General features: G+C 43.2%; 1 protein-coding gene across 6 annotated transcripts in view; it reads right to left on the bottom strand.

The window, feature by feature from the left end:
• The window catches only part of adcy2b (adenylate cyclase 2b (brain)), a 71,206-nt gene that overhangs the window by 26,187 nt on the left and 24,216 nt on the right, over positions 1 to 20,803 (bottom strand). For 5 of the 6 annotated variants that reach the window (XR_002197337.2, XM_020050458.3, XM_020050456.2 and 2 more), the window contains 12 exons: positions 19,449 to 19,598; positions 16,761 to 16,918; positions 15,426 to 15,537; positions 14,645 to 14,772; positions 12,516 to 12,674; positions 12,262 to 12,394; positions 11,891 to 12,067; positions 11,753 to 11,793; positions 8,916 to 8,996; positions 8,270 to 8,342; positions 7,982 to 8,079; positions 6,607 to 6,691 (listed from right to left, as the gene is read on the bottom strand). Coding sequence is in view for 5 of the 6 variants with exons in the window: in XM_020050458.3 (XP_019906017.1) it covers positions 6,607 to 6,691; positions 7,982 to 8,079; positions 8,270 to 8,342; positions 8,916 to 8,996; positions 11,753 to 11,793; positions 11,891 to 12,067; positions 12,262 to 12,394; positions 12,516 to 12,674; positions 14,645 to 14,772; positions 15,426 to 15,537; positions 16,761 to 16,918; positions 19,449 to 19,598 (1,395 nt within the window). In the remaining variant the exon portion in view is untranslated. The remainder of the gene's footprint in view (positions 1 to 6,606; positions 6,692 to 7,981; positions 8,080 to 8,269; positions 8,343 to 8,915; positions 8,997 to 11,752; positions 11,794 to 11,890; positions 12,068 to 12,261; positions 12,395 to 12,515; positions 12,675 to 14,644; positions 14,773 to 15,425; positions 15,538 to 16,760; positions 16,919 to 19,448; positions 19,599 to 20,803) is intronic. The other variant, XM_010873230.3, reaches the window with a different exon arrangement.

Genomic DNA, 20,803 nt, shown 5'->3' with positions numbered 1-20,803 from the left:
TGTGTAGATATTCCATTAGTCATTTACAACATTAACAATGTCTATACTGTATTTCTGATCATTTTGATGTTATTTGAATGGACAAAAAATGTGCTTTTCTTTCGAAAACAAGGACATTTCGAAGGGGCCCCAAACTTTTGAACAGTAGTGTGCATGTCTGTGTAAGACACCATCTAAATCACCATATTTGAATAAAGATTGTTTTTCTATTCCCTATTGTGAAAATGAATTATTTTCAGTCAATAGGCACACTTCTGTTAAGGGGTGTTCTACACAGTACATGATTCAACTGGTAAAAAAGCAGAACATAAATCTCGAGGAAAACACATTTTTTTTGGATACTAAATCTGTCTCAATCCCAACTGACTAAACAGAGACAGAGCTATAACAGTCATGTCAACACTACTAGGAAGCAGGAGCTCCAGCTCTATAAAAACCTGGGTCTGTGCGATGTTAATGGCAGGATGAGGGCTGACAGAGTAGGCTTACTTACTGCTCTGCACATGGATAAAGAACAAGAAATAATTCAGTCCATTTATGGTCATGCCGCAATTGTCTTTGTCAAATAAAATAGAAATGAAAACATCAGATAACCCAACCCCAAATGTAAAACCAAAGCCTAAACTCTCTACCGCCTATCTGCAAGCAAGGCTTTATTACATCTAAATATATTCCAAGATGTTGACAAGTTTGACCCAAATAACAATTGAGGCAACTCTGCCAGTCAGCTGATTGGTTGTTCTCTGCGTACTCACACTTGTAGAGTTCCAGTAAGCTCATATCTGAGCAAAGGCAACACATCATTCTTTTCTACCAAACCGAATAATTGTTTGAGCCATCCATTTCAGAGACACTCTAATCTACACACAAATCTAGAACTCCTCGGTGCCCCCTTTTGCTCGGATACCCAGCAGGTCTGCCAACGTGGCATGTTTAACCTCTGGGCCCTGAGTCTGTCCTCGATTTCAACCAACATCCAGAGTTACACAGTGTCAGATTCCGGGGCATTCATTTATCTGGTCATTTCCCTGGTGACATTGAATGTGTGAGGATTACAAAACTGTTGAATTTGAACTTTACCAGTGGTCCGCCACAGAAGGGCCAAGACAAAACTATCCTCCTGAGACCACCATCTTCCAGAAAATAACAAACAAAATCCTGGCTTAAAGGGAGCATCACTTAACAATGCCGTACTGAAGTTCCAGCAAACCGTCTTTGGATTTTGCAGGATTAATAAACATCCTCAGCTAAACAATGATGCTGATAACAATAAAAGTCTGTCCATCCTGGCCACAGAGATGGATTTGTCCCTCACATGGGCCCATGTGGACTCTCTAGCGTTACCATGCTTACTTTGCCAGGTCTCACAAGTCTTGAGTTTCAATAAGGCTTGCTAAAAACTGCCTTGAAGCTATGTGAGGTTCTTCATGGTTCGGGTTTGAATCCTGGGCAGGTCTGGATACAACATAGAGGCAAAGCTGGGGATCCCCCCTCCAGACAGAATCTGTGCCCCCCCCCAGTTTTGTTTCCCCATAAACACTGCAAATGGCACAGTACTGCATATTAATTACATATGTCCCTCATTGATAGAAAACGCCCTCTTTGGCATTTGGTCCAGGCAGTGGGTCGCCTCTATCTGTCTCAACCCCAGAAGACAGAGGCTAAAACACATTAAAGGTCATGACATGCACTGGCCCAAAGGGTTTTTGACGTCTTAACTGGTACCACCCCACTCTAGTTGCTGTGTAACGTCCTTGCCCTTATAACTTTGAGTTTCTTGTAGAAATATAATAACAACCATTTCACTTTGCCTGAACTCATTCACCACAACTCTTTAACTTACTTTAACTTACTCATGGAAATAAATCAATCGATAAGGCAGACACAAATAAATGCTGGTTCAAAGAGCTCGGACAGCTCTTCGTTTTACTGGGCATGTAAGTCTTCATTTTACTGGGCATGTAAGTCTTCATTTTACTGGGCATGTAAGTCGCCTGACATACCCACTTCCAACCCTCTACTCTGGATGTTTTACAGTGATGTGTCCACTGACTCACTTCCACTGTCATCACCTGAGGAAGCTTCCTCTAAACATCCTCAACCCTCAACCACACCTTCCTTCTCCACCTTTCTCTTAGAAGTAGACCTTTGGCCACCTTGCTTTATTTCCTCTTACTCCTCAGAACTTTGAAAACAGACAATTCATCCTTCATTGGTTCAACCTTGCACGAATCCTCCGTGCAAAAGTGACTCGGCAGGCATCGCCTCAGTTCTACCAACCACCTTCCCCCATAACTTCCTCGTTATTCTTCCCCCGCTTGACATACACCATATTTTCCTTCTCCGACAGTCCCTGTCCATTTTCGCCAACACCTGTCCTCTTACTCACCACCCCAGATCCCTGAGCACCATCACGCCAGCGCTGGAGCTCTCCGCGGCTATTATAAGACACAAACGCACCAAATAAATCACTCCGCCACCACCAAAGCATTTCATGGTCTCAGCAAGAAGCAAGAAATTGCAATGATCTAAACCGTAAATCCTAAACTTCAAAACAAGATTCAATAACCCCAGTCAAATGCAAATCAAATGCACTTGCTTCCTAAAATAAACAACATGTAGCAAGGGGGCTTTTCAGCGACAAACTGTGTTCACAGAGACCTAGCGGACCATTGTTGCCTAGCCTGGTGAATAAGCCCTCTCCAGAGTGACTTACAGTAAGTGTATACATTTTAAAAGAGCTAGGTGAAACAGCCTCACAGTTAGTTAGTAGTGAGTAAATTCTTATTAATTCATTAGTTATTGGAAATGGTCAGTGCTGGATAGAAGACCGTACAAATAATCAACACAAGACACTACAGAATTGGTTACCTTCGATTAGACAAAAACTTATGTTGAAATACAACTAAGGTTTCTTGCATCATTGATTGTAGGAGATTGTAGATTGTTGGAAATTATTTTCAGTCAGTTGTGCTGCATAGAGTAAGGGTTTTGCCTAATATCAAAAACATGTGATATACTGTACTATATTACCTTCAGCACTTCAAAAGGTCATTTTGAAACACATTGTTACAATGACTGAATTGAGAACATTACATTATGTTGTGTTTTGATGACTAAACCAACTTACTCATTGTATTTAAAAAAAATAATGGTTTGATCAATGATTTTGTGATGAAAAACTAATTATAGCACAATCAGTGATTTTGAATATAAGATTAGCTCTGTTACAAGTGTAATCAATTTGGAGTTCTGTATTAAGAGTTTTGAAATATCACCACAAACTACTGATAACAGTACCAAAATGAAGAAAAGCTGCAATATAAGTGCAGTTGACATCATCTGTTAGAGAAGTTTGTTTTGGAGAACCCTAACAAGTTTAGAACTTTTGTCATGCTATGGAACCTTTCACAACTAAAGATTAGCCGATGTGTAGCTACTTTAGATGTGATCAAAGTTAGGGACAACCCAGTGTTGCCGTGGTATAATGTGAGGAGAAGCCATGAAATGGAAGGCTCAAGAGGACAGAGAATAGCTGCCGCTTCAGCGACTGCATGAATACTCTCAACGCCCCAGAGCACTTTACCTGCATCCATTGCACTCCAGCACACATCATTGAAACATCTTGACTTTCAACACACAAAATCTCTTTAACAGAAGAGAGAGCACTAGATATCATTACAAGTTTATAATTTCCTTTACAAACTATCAGAATGCTATGTTATACAGTATTAAGAGATTCTGGGAAATATAATTATATAATTATATAGGCATAATTATTGGTACAATTTAGTTTAAAGCAAATGTAAGAAATATAAAAACTAGCATTTACTCACAAATCCATTCCATGCAATAACTCCATGCATTGAGTTAGTGGGTCTGTGACCCACTGACCCAATGTTGAAATAGAAAAAGGGCAATGGCTACGTTCAGGTATTCATTCAGAGTGGTTGAGAGTTAAGGTTTTGGGAAAGGCAAAAAAAAAAGACCAAACCATTGCTTGGATTGAACGGGAGTGGGATCCTAGGTACCTGCAGGGATGTCTATCTTTTCCCTGAAGCCAGCGGCATCTTGCTGCCCCTTGCTGCCCTCATCTCTGCTTTGTCCCGCCCCTGTGTCTAACACCAATCCACTGGTATCACCATGACAATCCAGAGCCAGACAGCTCATTGTTTAAGACCTGTTGTGTAATAATCTGTCCCACAACTCAGTCCTTCCCTGGTGAGGTAAACCCTTCAGCGAGAATGAGAAAGTAGTTTACTGGTTCATTCCTGTTTTCTCATCTCTTCCATAGTGTTTCTCATGCTTATCTCACATGCCCCTTGCTGATTTAAGGACACAGCTAAAGCCAGAGTGTGTGCTTGTGTCGGTATTTGTCTTCATTTGACATTTCAAACGGAATGTTCCAGGCTGAACGCAATGACTACTTAAACTGGGAGACTTTGGAGAGGTAAAGGAGTGGATTATCAGCCGGTCTTTGAGACAAGAACGCATCCATACACACATGTAAACACGCACACATTAATGCAGGCGCACGTTCAAACACACACACACACACACGTCGTGTCATTAGTAAATAGCGTTCTCTGTTCTTCTTTGTTGGTGTGACAGACACAGCTGTTATGATCTGAGAATTTGTCTCCCGTGAAATTAATGACACGGTGTGACTTCAATACCATGCAGCTCATTTAATCAAATATAGCATGTACTGTGCTCTACATTCATAGTCTCTCTCTCCTATCTCATCATATCTCCATCTTCCTCTCTTTCTGGGTGGGGTGAAAGTTCAGGATGGGGGCTACTGGGGTGTTTTTAATCAGATGAAGATGGCTCATTAAATACAGATTAAAAGAAACAATATTTAGTCTTTATTCTTCTATCTTTGTCCTTCTCTCTCTTCCTTTCCCTCTATCTTTCCCACTCATCCTCTTCCTGTCTTTTCTTCTCTAACCCTCCACCTCTCCCTCTTTCTTCCTTCCTCTCTTTCAATATCACATAGTACCATTATATCCCAGTCCCATACAATTACCAGTATTTTCGGTCAGCACATCCAAGGTTATCTCTGACAACTCTTTTCATTCAGCTTCACCCATTTCAGACACAGAGAGAGAGAGGGAGGGACACAGAGAGAAGAAAAAAAAGAGCATCTAGCATCTAGAGTTCCTACTGCAGCATCTAGACCTTCCGCACAAATTCTGTCAAAACTGGGACCTGACAGTGAATCTTAGAAAAAAAAAAAAAAAAAAAGGTTCAAATGTAACACTACCTAGACACCATTGCCCTAAAGCGTAATTTTTTTTCCACATACCTCATCCTAATGCTTAACACCTCATGTGACTGCGAATCACCCAAGAGATGAAGCAATATGGTTCTTCAGCACCATCCACAACAATATCCGGCTTTAAATACCCCAACCAAGTGTAGGACCTTTAGACCTGTATGGTTGTGAGTTGTGGGGTCCATTTACTGACCATGAATTCACAAAATGTGATAAACACTGACACCATATGCAGATTCTGTCACAGTGTTTCCAGAGTGCAATGCAAAACCCAATGTAATGCACACAATGGCAAATTAGGACTATACCCAGTTTCACACCCTCCTAAAGGAAAACTATTCTCAAACCTTCCATAGAGAACCCTCGTTACCTAGAGAACCGACAGAACAGCATCCTCACCCTGCTAGTCTTGGGGATTTGTTCTCAAACCTTCCATAGAGAACCCTCGTTACCTAGAGAACCGACAGAACAGCATCCTCACCCTGCTAGTCTTGGGGATTTGTTCTCAAACCTTCCATAGAGAACCCTTGTTACCTAGAGAACCTACGGAACAGCATCCTCACCCTGCTCGTCTTGGGGATTTGTTCTCAAACCCAAACAGACCCCAAAGAGAGCCATGAAAGCAAAACCCTCAGACCTAACCAAATAGTGAGGAAACAAAACAGAACAATTTGCCACACTGGAAAGACTCAGAAACAGCAGACTGGAAGGCTACTTTGCTTTGAGCAGAGTATTCAGTGGCAGAAAATCTGACCACTGTGACTGACCCCAAAAAAAGGAAAGAAATATGACAGTGACAGATTCAGCAGGCATGGCAATGCTATCCAGGGGCCGCCACAGGCAGTCCTGGCTCTTGAGAAATGAGAGACTGTGAACGCTGCTCAGAAAACTAGGTGGAAACCGAGCTGCATTTCCTAACCTCCTGTCAAATGTATGTCCACCTTAAAAACACGTATTTCCCTCAGATCGTATGGAGCCATTAATAATTTACAACCAATACAAACTTTGATACTTTGTTTTGACCCCTGTAACTGTTAACCAGAATCACAGCAGCCAAGTGTGTAACCCAGAGTCATGAGGACAGGGCAACTAGAGGAGCACAAACAACACTTTAAATCTAACCAATATTTGTGTCTGTGTTTGTTTAGTATTACCATAATACATTTGCTTTGGCTATGTCAACAAATATTTCCCATGGCAATAAAGCAATTTTTATACAGCAATAGACTGAGAAAGATAGATATATAGAGAGAGAATGAGATAGAGAGGGAAAAACAAAGAGAAAGATAGAGAATGTTTGTGTGTGTGTGTGTGTGTATATGTCTTACCATGATGTGGCTGGAGAAACATATCACAAGGATTAAAGCTAATAGGAGAAAAGACATGCCAAAGGAGATCCCCAACACGGCTGTTCTGTAACACAAACACACACACACACACACACACACACACACACACACAAGCGGTATTAACTACTATCTCCAGATGAGTACTGGAGTAGTAGGGAGAAGTAAAGCAATGTTTTACAAAAAATCTGAAACAGTCAATCATAACCCACTCACACTAAATAAGATATACTATATATTTCTCCCTATTATACAGTAAGGGAGATCTATGCTTACCTCCAAATGTATAGACACCAGGGATAAAGATTAACAGAAAAAACTCTATGAGATAAATAATAAAAATATTGAGGTGCTATATTGTACGCAACTTTGTTGAAAATATATTTGTTTTTAACAACATTTAGGTTTTCTCTTTTCAAACAATAGAGGTTTCTAGCACCCCTGTTCACAGTACTGTTTTCAGGATTCCTCTGGAGAGGATAATAACACTGAGCCGTTTCCATACATAATCTTTCCAGCTCATTATGTCCTTCGAACGCCCTCTTCAATTCAGAGAATACAATTTTCATATTCATAAATCCTTCATTTTGGAGGTAGTTTCCTGACTACAAGTTATGTTTTCAAATAGAAGTTAACCAAGCAGTCTGTAAATCTTTCTTGATTCACCCATACCAACTATAACAGGATTTACCTCAAGAAAATGTGTTCAGGAAACATGTTACACAATCCTAATACTGCCTGCCTTAATGTTGTACGTTTAAAGTGTAGATGGGGGATTTATGCACGTCATAAAATAATGATGTCATGTCTAAATGCATTCAACGTTTGCAAAAAGGGGTATGAGAAAATCAATAATGCTGTTAGACACTAGTGTTTCTGTCTCTACGGCTCTAGTGCTTTTGGCTCTGGTAGAGACTGATAATGAACAAAATGATGACACAGATAATGAACTAAATGATGACAGATAATGTATTAAATGACGACACAGATAATTAACTAAAGGATGACAGACAATGAACTAAACGATGACAGATAATGAACTAAATGATGACTGACAATAAACTAAACAATGACACAGATAACAAACTAAATGATGACACAGATAATGAACTAAACAATGACACAGATAATGAACTAAACAATGACACAGATAATGAACTAAACAATGACACAGATAATGAACTAAACGATGACACAGATCATGAACTAAACAATGACACAGATAATGAACTAAACAATGACACAGATAATGAACTAAACAATGACACAGATAATGAACTAAACAATGACACAGATAATGAACTAAACAATGACACAGATAATTAACTAAATGATGACACAGAGGTGCCTGACTTACTTGGGCAGGACCAGAATCTGCACTATGAAGATGCAGCAGAAGATGAGGCAGGCACAGGTGATGTAGTACTTGAAGGCGGGCAGTGTGGTGGCTCGATACTGTGGACATAAACACACTCGGCGTGAGCCGGTGTTGATGCAACCGAATCACATCCACTTAAATGTCACCTTCCAACTCTGAATACGTCCACAGACATTCTATTTCAGTTGGAGAGGAGTCACAGCATTTTTGTCCAGGGCCGGAGTGTGCTTTCTCATTTTCGCTGTACATTTGACTGAACTGAAGTACCTTCTTCTCCAGAGTCTTATTGTGGAAGAACAGCGAGATCCTTTGGATGTCCTCTGACTTCAGCCACTGCCTACAGAGAGGACAACACAGAGACACTCAGGCAGAGATTCCCAGAGACACTCAGGCAGAGATTCCCAGAGACACTCAGGCAGAGATTCACAGAGACACTCAGGCAGAGATTCACAGAGACACTGGCACTCCATCAGTGACTTCAGTGACAGGTTCACCTCACAATCATCTCCAAACCACAATGTTGACGTGGTTTTTAAAGCTTGATTACACTCCATGCTTTTAACTTCGATGTTGCATGTTATTCCGTTTTTTTATATATCTGCACTATATTGCCAACATAATTGCCCCTTGAGGGATAAATAAAATATTTTGAGTTTAATTGAATTGAATTTAGTGTAAATCCACTTGTTATATAATTGCTGGTGAAGTACTGAACAAATTGCTTCATACAAATGGATTATACAACACACTTTTCCACAAGGTCTCGACAAGCTTTAGTTGGGGAACTCACCTCATCCAGCATCAATGTGAAGCACCTACGCAGATTGGTAAAGCATGGCAAAAACACATTGTGCTCGAAAATGATTGTCACTGGCCCAGAAATTGAATTATGTAAGAGTGTAGTAGAACTAACTTTTGTGAGTTGATGCCGTCAATGGTTCTAATCATCCTCTCTTCCAGTTCCTCCTCAAACCTTCTCCTTTGAGATTTAGTTCTGAGAGGAAGTAATAAAGACAACATGGTCAAAGACGAACACAGATACAAAGACACATAGGTACCAGGTATGAATGGGGCTCATGTAATGGGTTATACAGTATAGAAGGAGCCCTATGATGGTCTTTAACAAGGGCTAAATCTATTTCTGGAGGATGAGAGAACAACAGCCCAGAACTGTATGCTCTCACTACCAGAGGTGACGTCAGCCCTGCGCTTTCAGGGGTTCAGCCTCGGGGCTCTTCGGAGTAGCCCCAGGTGTTTGGATCCAATTCCCAAAATGGATCTCGGATGTTTTGGGGGGTCTGGTGAACGTGCAGTACCGCGCTCATATGTCTGCTTGTTCCACCGGCCAACATTCACGTAAGGTGGGGCGTGTTTCGTTTCGGTAGCGCAGGGCTGTTGGTAATACGACCACTCTGACCAGAGGAAGCCTGAGAGAGGCCTCTTGGATGTCTGGTGATGTTCCAGCTCGCTACTGTGGCGGTCAGACGCTTGACATGACAGCATCGGCTCAATGAATTACATGTAAAATTCAAGTGCAATCTTTTTTTTTAATAAACCAATATTTAACATAACATGTCAAACAATAGATTCAAAGCAGATGAGCAGATTCTATTGCTTTTCCACATTCTGGTGTTTTGTGTTGTCAGTCACCAGCATTATAACATTATCAATCATTAATCATTGTACAGCAGGATTGACCAATCCTTTTATCTCAGGTAATCATAGACCATAATGAGAAACATAATAGTTGCATTTAGTTCTTTAATCAAGAATCTCTTAAATCAATACATTATTTTGTATTGCAAGTGGCTCCACATTTTCAGGCCAGGCTGATTCAACAGTCAATATGTACAGACTTCATTACCAGATCATTTGCAGTGAGCAATGAAGAACAAAAAAAACAGCTGTGTCCTTGTATACTGATAAACATCAGTTACCCCCAACACTGCTAACCAAGCAGTAGATAGATATCTGGAATTATTTTGACTTTCAGTTGTCCCTCCATTACACTAAACAGATGTCCACACCCCCTGTCCATATTGCTTTCTTAAGATGAAATCCAAAACCCTGCTACAGCCAACCCTATTAGATAATACATGTTACAGTCAAACTCTAATAGACAACACAGTCACCTCAACCATGTTAAATCAATCATGTTTCAGCCAACCTTGTTACAGTCAACCCTAATACCCACAGCCGACCCTAATATCTCAGCCATGTTACAGTCAACCCTGTTACAGTCAACCCTAATACCCACAGCCGACCCTAATATCTCAGCCATGTTACAGTCAACCCTGTTACAGTCAACCCTAATACCCACAGCCGACCCTAATATCTCAGCCATGTTACAGTCAACCCTGTTACAGTCAACCCTAATACCCACAGCCGACCCTAATATCTCAGCCATGTTACAGTCAACCCTGTTACAGTCAACCCTAATACCCACAGCCGACCCTAATATCTCAGCCATGTTACAGTCAACCCTGTTACAGTCAACCCTAATACCCACAGCCGACCCTAATATCTCAGCCATGTTACAGTCAACCCTGTTACAGTCAACCCTGGGTAAAGTCAACCCTGTTACACTCAGACTTGTTAAAGTCAGTCATGTTACAGTCAAATCTGGTGCAAGCAAGCCTGTTACATTTACAGTATAACCAGAGCGTTACCAGCTAAAATATTACAACCGGATAACTGATACTTCTGAAAATATTTGACACTGTTGACAATGTTGGTGGACTGTGAAGCAAAACGTCAAATCACTACAAATTTTGTGTACGTGTGAAACGCTACGAACATCTTGATTTTTATATGCAATAATATCAATAACCTTTCTGAGCAATCGCCATCTGTTTTTGATTTGAAGCAATACAAAAAATGAATAAAACACAAATATTAGAATAGGCTAACATTTTGGGTTATGTTCAGATTAAGTCAGATTCTGGAAGATCAAGGGTTATTGGATAAATTGGAATGACTGAATATCTTAGTGTGTAATGTAGAGATGTAGCCCAATCAAGTAGAAAGAAAATAGTTTAGAAACCCTTGCCGAACTCATAAGGTAAAATGCTAATTCTGTTTTTGACCAGCTATGTAAACTTTAACATTGATTGATCCTGCAAAAAGTGTTCAGTTGATTATATTCCTATTTGTCTTCTAATGCCTCTTAATATGAAAGTAATCTCAGATTGGATTCAGTAACGTTACAGATTACGTTACTGAATCCAAAAGTTACATAACTGATTACAAATGGGGACAGGTGACTTGTAACTGTAACGGATCACATTCTAAAAGTAACCTACCCAACCCCGAGTAAAACTGTGGTTAAAGACAACCATGTTTCAGACAACGGTGTCATTTTAAATCTGTTACTTTAATTGGCTTGCCATGGCCATGAGGCTGCCTACAGTATGTATAGAGCTCCTGTACATGTATGTCTTTTATAGATTCTACTCTTGCCACATACTTATAACAGAAAACTAAAATTAGGCTAAATCACACAGCATTATTAAACTTCTTCAAAAGGCACCCAATTACCCCGTTGCCATGGGTACCCGTAAACCAAGGTTAAGCCTCAACAATCTTAACTTGAGACACACTTTCATAACTGTTCATATAGGAACAATGAAGAGGGACACTTTCCTGTATAACAAACAGCATAGTGCAGCAACGCAAATGGAGCGACAAGCGTCCTGGTCTACAAACAATGAGGATGTAATGGATAGACGGTCTGCATGGGTAAAATCTCACCTCTCTCTTCGCTGGTAGTGATACTGGCCCATTGGAACATCCTGAAACAAAACCCCAGAAGGGGAGGTTAGCATGAGCGCGAGTGTGTTTCCGTGTGTGTGTGTGTGTGACTGTGTGTGTGTTTATTTGCGTACTCACTGTAGTGTTAATCTTGCCATTGTCAGTGGTCATGCTGTCTCGATGGTGCAGGTTAGCGAAGGGTTTCGCTGCCCCCCACGACTCCAGGTACCGAGTCATCCTGACCGACGCCCTCATCTTCCCTCCGTCCAATGACGGACGAGAACGCGTGCACAGTTGCGGGCTCCGCCTCTCAGCCTGGAGAACCAATCAGGGTGGTGAGAATTCAAGCTTTTTTCTTTGTCCATATGAGATGTACTGCTCGATACCAGCAGATGTACTGCAGTATGTTGTGTGATTTATGAGGGGCAGTGTATGACCAGCATATGAGTAGTGTATGAACTCAAGCTCCCGGCATAGCTTCTGTCTGTAATGTTTGGACCATGTGGCACCTTTGGGTTGATGACCAGGTAGGTAATAACCCCATGCTCCTTCAGGTAGGAGTCCCTGGTCTGTCCTTCCCCTGGTTCCACCTTATAGGACCCCTTCAGATGTTCTAATGTTACAGAGGAGATATGGACCCGTCTGACGGAGAAAAAGAGTTTGAGGAAGAGATATACGAGATGAGGCTTAAATAATAATAATAATAATAATAATAATCTCTTTGGAAATATTTGAAAAATGACACCATGTTGGTGGATCTTACCCTGGCACGCCCCCTGCCTCCATATGATTGGCTAGCGTGACATCGTGTGACCAGACATCATACTGCCACTTCTGGAGGCCAATGACGCCACACAGGACGTTCCCAGAATGCACCCCGACACGCATGTTGATGTCCACACCCGTAGCATCCCGTACCTTCCTAACATAAAGGTAAACCACTCCTCGAAATGAACGTCCACTTCATTGTGTAGGTGCGAAATAATTACGTTTTCTCCGGAGAGGTTTTCAGAAATATACAGACCCTTTATTTCAATACTCAGTAGATGTGCCTTTGGCATAGATCACAGCTTTGAGTGTTCTTCAGTTGGCCTCCACCAACTTAGCAAACCTAAATTTGGGCAGTTTCTCACATTGTTCCTTGATGATCGTCTCATGAGCTGTCAGCTGTCAAGTTGCATCTAACTCAATATGGAGCGTCATGGTAAAGGGTCTGAATACTTATGTACGTGAGATATTTCAATAATACATTTTCAACAAATTGGCACAAATTTCCTAAAACTTGTCTTAGCATTCTCGTTATAAGGGTATTATGTGCAGACTGATGGCCAAAAATATATATTTAATCAATTAAAAATGAGGTTTATAACACAACAAAAAATAATAAAGTGAAGGGGTCTGAATAAATTCTGAAGACACTAAATTATTATGTGTGTGTGTTTTATTGTGTCTGCATGGTAATGTGTTGTGTAGTGTGTCAGTATGTATGTATGTTTGCGCAGTGTGTCAGTGTGTGTATTTGTCCAGTGTGTCAGTGTGTGTGTTTGTGCAGTGTGTCAGTGTGTGTATTTGTCCAGTGTGTCAGTGTGTGTGTTTGTGTAGTGTGTCAGGGTGTAGGTATGTTTGTGTAGTGTGTCAGTGTGTGTTTGTGTAGTGTCTCAGTGTGTGTGTTTGTGCAGTGTGTCAGTGTGTGTGTTTGTGCAGTGTGTCAGTGTGTGTGTGTTTGTGCAGTGTGTCAGTGTGTGTGTTTGTGCAGTGTGTCAGTGTGTGTGTTTGTGCAGTGTGTCAGTGTGTGTGTTTGTGTAGTGAGTTAATGTGTGTTTTGTCTGCTAGCCCACAGAGAGGATTATCTTATTACCTCAATTTTACACAGCGTGTGCACAACAGCTCACACACAGCGGACACATGTGCATATATGTGCATGCCAGAGGTCAAAGTTGTTCTGTTTCTAACACACACACACACACACACAAATTCAAGTAAAGTACATGTGTTCTGGAGTGAACTGGAATGAAAATGTATTTCTTTGTGTATCCCACTCTCCCTGAGTGGTGTTATGGCCAGGTCATAAACCACTCTTGAGGGTAACCAGGGCTTCAAATTAACAGCTGCCACCCACCAAGTATGGGTCATCTTTGGCTTTAGCCGAAATAATGTCTATTTCTCTAGCTGCGTTGGTGGGCTGTGCAAGCATTTAAAAAGTCTAATAAGAGCATAAGCATGTCGTGAATCATAGTAACAAAATAATTCTGCCAGAAGATGCTGGTTACTGATTCAAATCTCGTGGCCAATGTGTAAAATCTTAGCCCTAATGGTTCCTGTAAGTCTGTACTGGAATTTTTTATTTTTACCTCAAATGTAAGTCATTAAAAACAATGATATTAACAAATATGAATCAAGCAAATAAAAAATTATCTCAATGGGGTGACAACATTTTGCTTAACATGACAAAATGTTGTAAACAAGGTACATAGTTTAATTCCAAATTAACTCCTTTTACGTCTGAAAACAATAATATCTGGCATGTTCAGAGTTGTTGTGGCTGAATTAGACTATGTTGCTTGTTTTTCAGAATTTTCTATCCTGTTACAAGCAACATTCTGGCACCCGATCTGCATTTTCTTTTGTTGTTGCTTGATTCACGCATTTGCATCTTCTATCAAGTTTTTGTTATACTCATTTCTGAGGGTGCATTTTTGTACAGCCTCATAAATAACTAAAACGGCCTTGCTCAAGTGTAGATAGACAGACGGGTTTGTCGGCTCTGGGATTCAAATACTCCAAACCAATAGCTACACCCCATCCTACATTGTCCTGTATACTAGCATTTGTGTGTGTGTGTGTTTGAGACAGAGAGGCCAACAGACAGAAAGCAGAGAGCTGGTGTTTTACTTGATGGCCTCACACATGTCCAGTCCCATTTTGACACAGTTGCGTGCGTGGTCGGGCAGTGACTCTGGCAGGCCCGACACACAGTAGTAACAGTCACCCAGGATCTTTATTCGCATACACTCATTCTCCTGGAGGGAGAGAGAGAGAGAGAGAGAGAGAGATGGGGGACATGGAATTGGGATGGGGGATGGGAAAGGAAGATCATGTCAGATATGAAAAGCGCCTGTGGTGGGCATTGCTGTACATCCTCAGCAGAGCCATCCACCTACGTGGTCTGTCAGTAATGACCTCTCTCACACTGAGGGCCCAGCACACACTCACACAGGAGGTCGGTCCGCTTACAGCTATGCCCCAAACGTGTAGCCTCAACTGAGTGTATCCCTAACAACCAGACCACTGGAGAACACACTGGAGACAGATCACCAACTGACAAGTCCCACAGTACAGTAATACTACTACCATTGTGTGCACAGATAGACAGTATTACCACCGTTGTGTGCAAATAGACAGTAGTACTACCATTGTGTACAAATAGAGGAGTACTACCGTTGTGTACAAATAGACAGTAGTACTATTGTTGTGTGTACATATAGAAAGTATTACTACCATTGTGTGTTCATATAGAAAGTATTACTACCATTGTGTGTACAGATAGACAGTATTACTACCACTGTGTGTACAGATAGACAGTATTACTACCATTGTGTGTACAGATAAGACAGTATTACTGCCAATATCTGAGAGGGTATACAGAGCTTTTGGGTGAGCGTGTGTGTGTTACCTTGGCAATCTGGTCGAACTTGCCAAACAGTTCATTGAGCATGTGCACTAGTTCTCCAGGTGAACAATCACCAGCCAGCTTAGTGAACCCTACGATGTCTGCATACAAAATACTGAAAAGAGAAAGAGGGACAGAGAGCGAAAGGGAGGGATGAAGAAAGGGAGTGAGAGAAAGAAAGAGATAAAAAGAGGGCGAGAAGAGAATGAGGTTAAAATATATATTTTTTAAAAACACAATAAAAGACACATGTTTAGGTTCTTATGCACTGTTTTTATGTGGAATACTAAAATAAAGAGAGAGAGAGATGAGGACAGAGGGCGAGAGAGACCAGCAGGAAGAGAGAGAACCTGGAGAAGAAAAATAAAACACAGTAAAACTCCTATAATTATCAGCCTCCCTCCTATTAGCTGTTCAGAACCATGGACAGGGGTCAATCTGAAGAATGGCCCTTCAGCACCAGAAAGTGGACAGCGCCCAGCAGACCCCAGCAGCAGCCTAATTCAGTTCACTAAGCTGTGGTGGGTTCACACTCTATTCGCACTCTATAAAGCGTCACCGGACGTCTCCTCCTTGTGTCAGTACGTTTTCTTTCTTTTCAACAGCGCATTGGCTCTATGCCTTATTCAGTTTGCAAACACATGCACAACTCAAACCCGCTTTTATTAGTCACAGCTGGTGCTTCTAAGCGTCGTCGGTTCTTCAGCCAAATCAGCTAAATCTACGCACACTACCAATCAATGTCACGTCGGCAATTACATTCTGCAGTAAAAATAAGTGTGTCATTTAATTGGAAGCGCAAACATGTGAAACACAATGGGACTTTTCGTCTGGGTTCAGGTAGACGGAGACCCAGGACAAACTACAGAAGGGAGACCCGCAAGATGGACTTGATATTGCTCTGATCTGAGTCGTTCTCATTCGGCGGCGAGACAAACACATCCGGGCAGAACACGCTAGAATCCCAGTGAGCCCATATAAACTACTTCCGGGAAACACCCTTCCAAAATACGCCGCACGAACACGTCTCTGTAGGCGCCACCACAAACCGCCGACCTGGCTCTCAGTTACACAGCCACCATGCCAGACTGGCTACCATCAACAACCCAAGACCCCAGCTGCAGTTGCCCGACCGTGATCAGACTGGCCTTGTGAGCGCCGCCTGGAGCGGAGTGCAGCTCCCTTTCTTTCAATCTACCGAAGGAGGTCACGTGTGTGTACGATCAACTCGACTTTCTACTTCAAAGCTCCTCTCGGCCAGGGGAGTCCACCAGACCGAAACCCGGATTAACTGAGTGCGTCAGAGCGGCGTGGAGGGGGGGGGATAGAGGCGTCTACCTGACGTTGGTGTGTCGTTGGACATAGAGGTTGTGGAAGTTGTTGGTGCTCTCAGCGCGGCCAAAGTCCTTGTCCCGTGGTCCCTGTAGCCTCTGAATGATCTCCGCCTTCATCACTCGGGCGATATGGGCTGGGAGCAGCGACAACAATAACCGCTCCTGGAGAAACGGGGGGGACAGAGTCCACTCAAGTCCAAATGAACTACTTTTCATGACTCACAATGGCGCGCGTGCGCGTGCACACGCCCTCTGTCAAATACCAGTCCATGGGTGGCAACAGTTTCAGTGTCGAAATGCTACTAGAAGCTATTCAGGCGGAAGATTAACATTTGTCACGGTATGCAGTTAACTTCATCTGCATGTGCATACGTGCCTGTTTTTGCATTCGTGTAGTATGTGTGTTTGTGCATCCTTGTTTGTCTTTGTGTGTGTGTGTGTGTGTGTGTGTGTGTGTTTGCATATACTGCAGCAGGACTTGATTGCAGCGATCATAAATCAGACTGACTCGCATGTATCCCAAGGAGTCCAATTATCTCCAGAGCAGTGGGCTGGGTGGGGAAACGTGGATGAGGAATCAGCTGAACTTCAGGAGTGCACATCATTTCATCCCATTTAAAATGACCCAGTGAACCGGTGTCCCCCAGGGCAGACCTGGATGCTAAAAACTATTATTGACAACTATTCCCTCTGAGAATAACAGAGGAGGTGTTGGAGGAGAGTGTCAGCCAGGTGTTATAATGTCTTTATGCAGGGACATTCAAGTGTCATTACAGTCTATGTTGTGACATAATGAGGCAGAAAGACAAATGGGTCTGCTGGGCAGAGATATCCAGTGTGTGTGTGTGTGTGTGTGTGTTCATGTGCTGGCGTGTATGTTTATGCATGCCTCTGGATGTTTATGTGTGTGTTGGTGTGTATGTGCATGCATGCCTCTGGGTGTTTATGTGTGTCTGTGTGTGTGTGTGTGTGTGTAAATGTTTGATGGTGTGTGTGTTTGTGTGTGTGTGTGTTTGTTGATGTGTGTGCTGGTGTGTGTGTGTGTGTTGGTGTGTTTGTGTGTATGTGCATGCATCCCTCATGGTGTTTACGTGTGTGTGTAGGTTTTTGGTATGTGTGTTGGTGTGTTTGTGTTTGTTGGTGTGTGTGTTTGTGTGTGTGTTCGTTGGTGTGTGTGCTGATGTGTTTGTTGGTGTTTGTGTGTGTGTTTGTGTGTATGTTCATGCATCCCTCTTGGTGTTTACGTGTGTGTATTTTTGTGATATGTGTGTTGGTTGGTGTGTGTGTTTGTGTGTGTGCTGGTGTGTTTGTTGGTGTGTATGTTTGTGTGTTTGACGGTGAGTGTGTTGGTGTGCTGGTGTGTTTGTTGGTGTGTGTGTTTGTGTGTGTGTGTTTGACGGTGAGTGTGTTGGTGTGTTTGTTGGTGTGTGTGTTTGTGTGTGTGTGTTTGACAGTGTGTGTGTTGGTGTGTTGGTGTGTGTGCTGGTGTGTTTGACGGTGTGTGTGTTGGTGTGTATGTGCATGCATGCGGTAGGGAGATAGTGAGCAATTAAGCTGGAACCAGCCCAAACCAGACAAGATGCCTGTCATAATAATGGCTGGAATTCAAAGTGAGAGGAATGGAAAAGGGAGGGGTGGAGAGGAATGGAGAGATGACAAGAGGAGAGGAAAGAAGAAGGGTGGAAGGGAGAGGAAATCCTAGGGGAGGGGAGGTGAGGAGAGACTAGGAGAGGAGAGAGGAGCGTAGAAGAGAGGGGAGGTGAGGAGAGACTAGGAGAGGAGAGAGGAGCGTAGAAGAGAGGGGAGGAGAGACTAGGAGAGGAGAGAGGAGCGTAGAAGAGAGGGGAGGAGAGACTAGAAGAGGAGAGAGGAGCGTAGAAGAGAGGGGAGGTGAGGAGAGACTAGGAGAGGAGAGAGGAGCGTAGAAGAGAGGGGAGGAGAGACTAGGAGAGGAGAGAGGAGCGTAGAAGAGAGGGGAGGAGAGACTAGGAGAGGAGAGAGGAGCGTAGAAGAGAGGGGAGGAAGGGAGACGGTTGTTAAAATCTATTTTTAGCCACCAATCAGTTCCCCATCCTGACCCCAAACTTCTGCAGTTAATTTGCCAGTGTGTTTTAGAAAATAGGCTCAGAGAAAGTGTGTGTGTGTGTGTACCAATATGTGTGTGTGTGTGTTTATATTAGTGTGTACCAATATATGTGAGTGTGAGTGTGAGTGTGTGTGTATATGTTGGTTTGTGTGTATTATGACTCATAGCCACGGCTCCCCGGGCAGTAGGGTCTTTATATCCCTTTCACATCCAAGGTACTGAAACACAGAGGCAAATTAACACATGCCGAAATGCTCACATACACACAGGCACATAGGTATCACATTTTCCATAATGGGACAAAGAAAATGTATGAGTATTTTTTTTCATTATCTTCGTGGACACACACACACACACACACACACAAACTATATAAACTCCTTAATCACTTGACACAACTTGTACCACATGAACGCCTCCCTCCCATCCTTACGGTCTCACCCAGGGCCAGCTCTAGCCTTTTCTTGGGCCCTGAGCAAAAAGCGTTATTGGTGCACCCTCGCCTCGAGGTCCCTAGGTATAGGGGAACCCCTAGCAGTCGGGTGGGCCCCCCCGAGCCACCGCTTATGCCTCTTATGCCTGGAACCGTCCGTGGACTCGGCCTACCTGCTGGTGTTTCTCAAACTCCAGTTTGATAGGGGACTTGATGCAGTTGCAGGTGTCCTGGTAGGTTTGTCTCAGGGCCAGGTCCATCAGGTGCTTATGGTACGCTCCGGCTAGGTTACCGCATGTGAAGATGATGATGTTAGCTAGGATCTGAGAGAAGACAAGAAGGGACCAGAGGAGTGGAACAGATCATTGGAATAGCTGGTTCTCCCAGAAGACAATTCTCGCTCAGAGGCCGGCACTCAGAAACAAGATCTAATAATCCCCGCGTGCAGACATCTGCATTGGCGTCCGGTCCCCTGGGCTGCCGTCCACATCACACCTCAGTGAGGCACGCAAAATGACGCACCACAGGGCCTCAACGGAATCGGGAGACTTGAAGAAATACTGAACGAGCCCCTCTGTGGATGATTCAATCAAGAGAAATACAAAACCCTCCCCCTCCCCCTCCCTCTCACTTTCCTTCCCCCACGTCTCCAGTCACCGTATGGTCACAGCCGAGCACTTGTCGGTTTTACCTGGCCTGGGGTCGTACTGGTACTGAGGAGATCTCTATATTCTGTAAAGGCAGCTGGAGAGGTAGAAAAGCTACAAACCCAAAACAACAGTGGGAGGTTGGAAAAAGAACAGGTGACGGAGGGGGGGGTGGCTACAGTTCAGACACAGGAGCAGGATATTAGAGAGAGACGCGGAGAATAACCTTAGCGGGCGTCAGGTCGCAGAGGGAATTTAGCGAATGAAGCCGGGGGTGTATTCCACACTCTCAGACGAAGGGTTCGCTCATCAGAGCACAGCTAGCCATGGAGACGGCTGTGAAGGCTCCGAGTGCATCCTTCTTCAACCCGGAAAGTAGGTCGCGGAAGGCGGAGGCAGACTCTCAGTCCGGCGCGTTTTATAGGGGGTCCGGACGTCGGAGGTGAGGGGTCCGGCTGGGTATGTTTAAGCGGACCTCAATGTTGCCTCCAATACCGATCCTCAGTCCTCAGAGGATTCCTCACTCGCTGCCTGAGGTCAGAGGGGATGTGGGTTCCATGGGCGGGGGGGGGGGGGGGGGGGGGGGGGGGGGGGGGGGTCTAGTGGAGTGTCAGGGACGCTGCTGTGGCGCTGTGGACCGGCGTAGGCACTTCTCGACTTTAAGTCGGGGAAAAAAACGAAGCATTCAATGATGCAAAAGAAATAGGCCAATAAATGTAATTAAAAATGTAATGAAAATCTTTCCCTCTCCCTCTCCCAATCTCACACAGAGCATAGAGTCATCCAAACCTCAGAGTCAGGCCCCCAGTACAGATTGTCTCCTGAATCCTAATCAGTCAGCATCCATCTATACAACTCAATAACACGTTACTAACCCATAA

Source organism: Esox lucius, chromosome 10, assembly GCF_011004845.1.
Source record: "Esox lucius isolate fEsoLuc1 chromosome 10, fEsoLuc1.pri, whole genome shotgun sequence".
NCBI lineage: Eukaryota > Metazoa > Chordata > Actinopteri > Esociformes > Esocidae > Esox > Esox lucius.
This window is presented reverse-complemented; position numbering and strand designations above follow the sequence as displayed.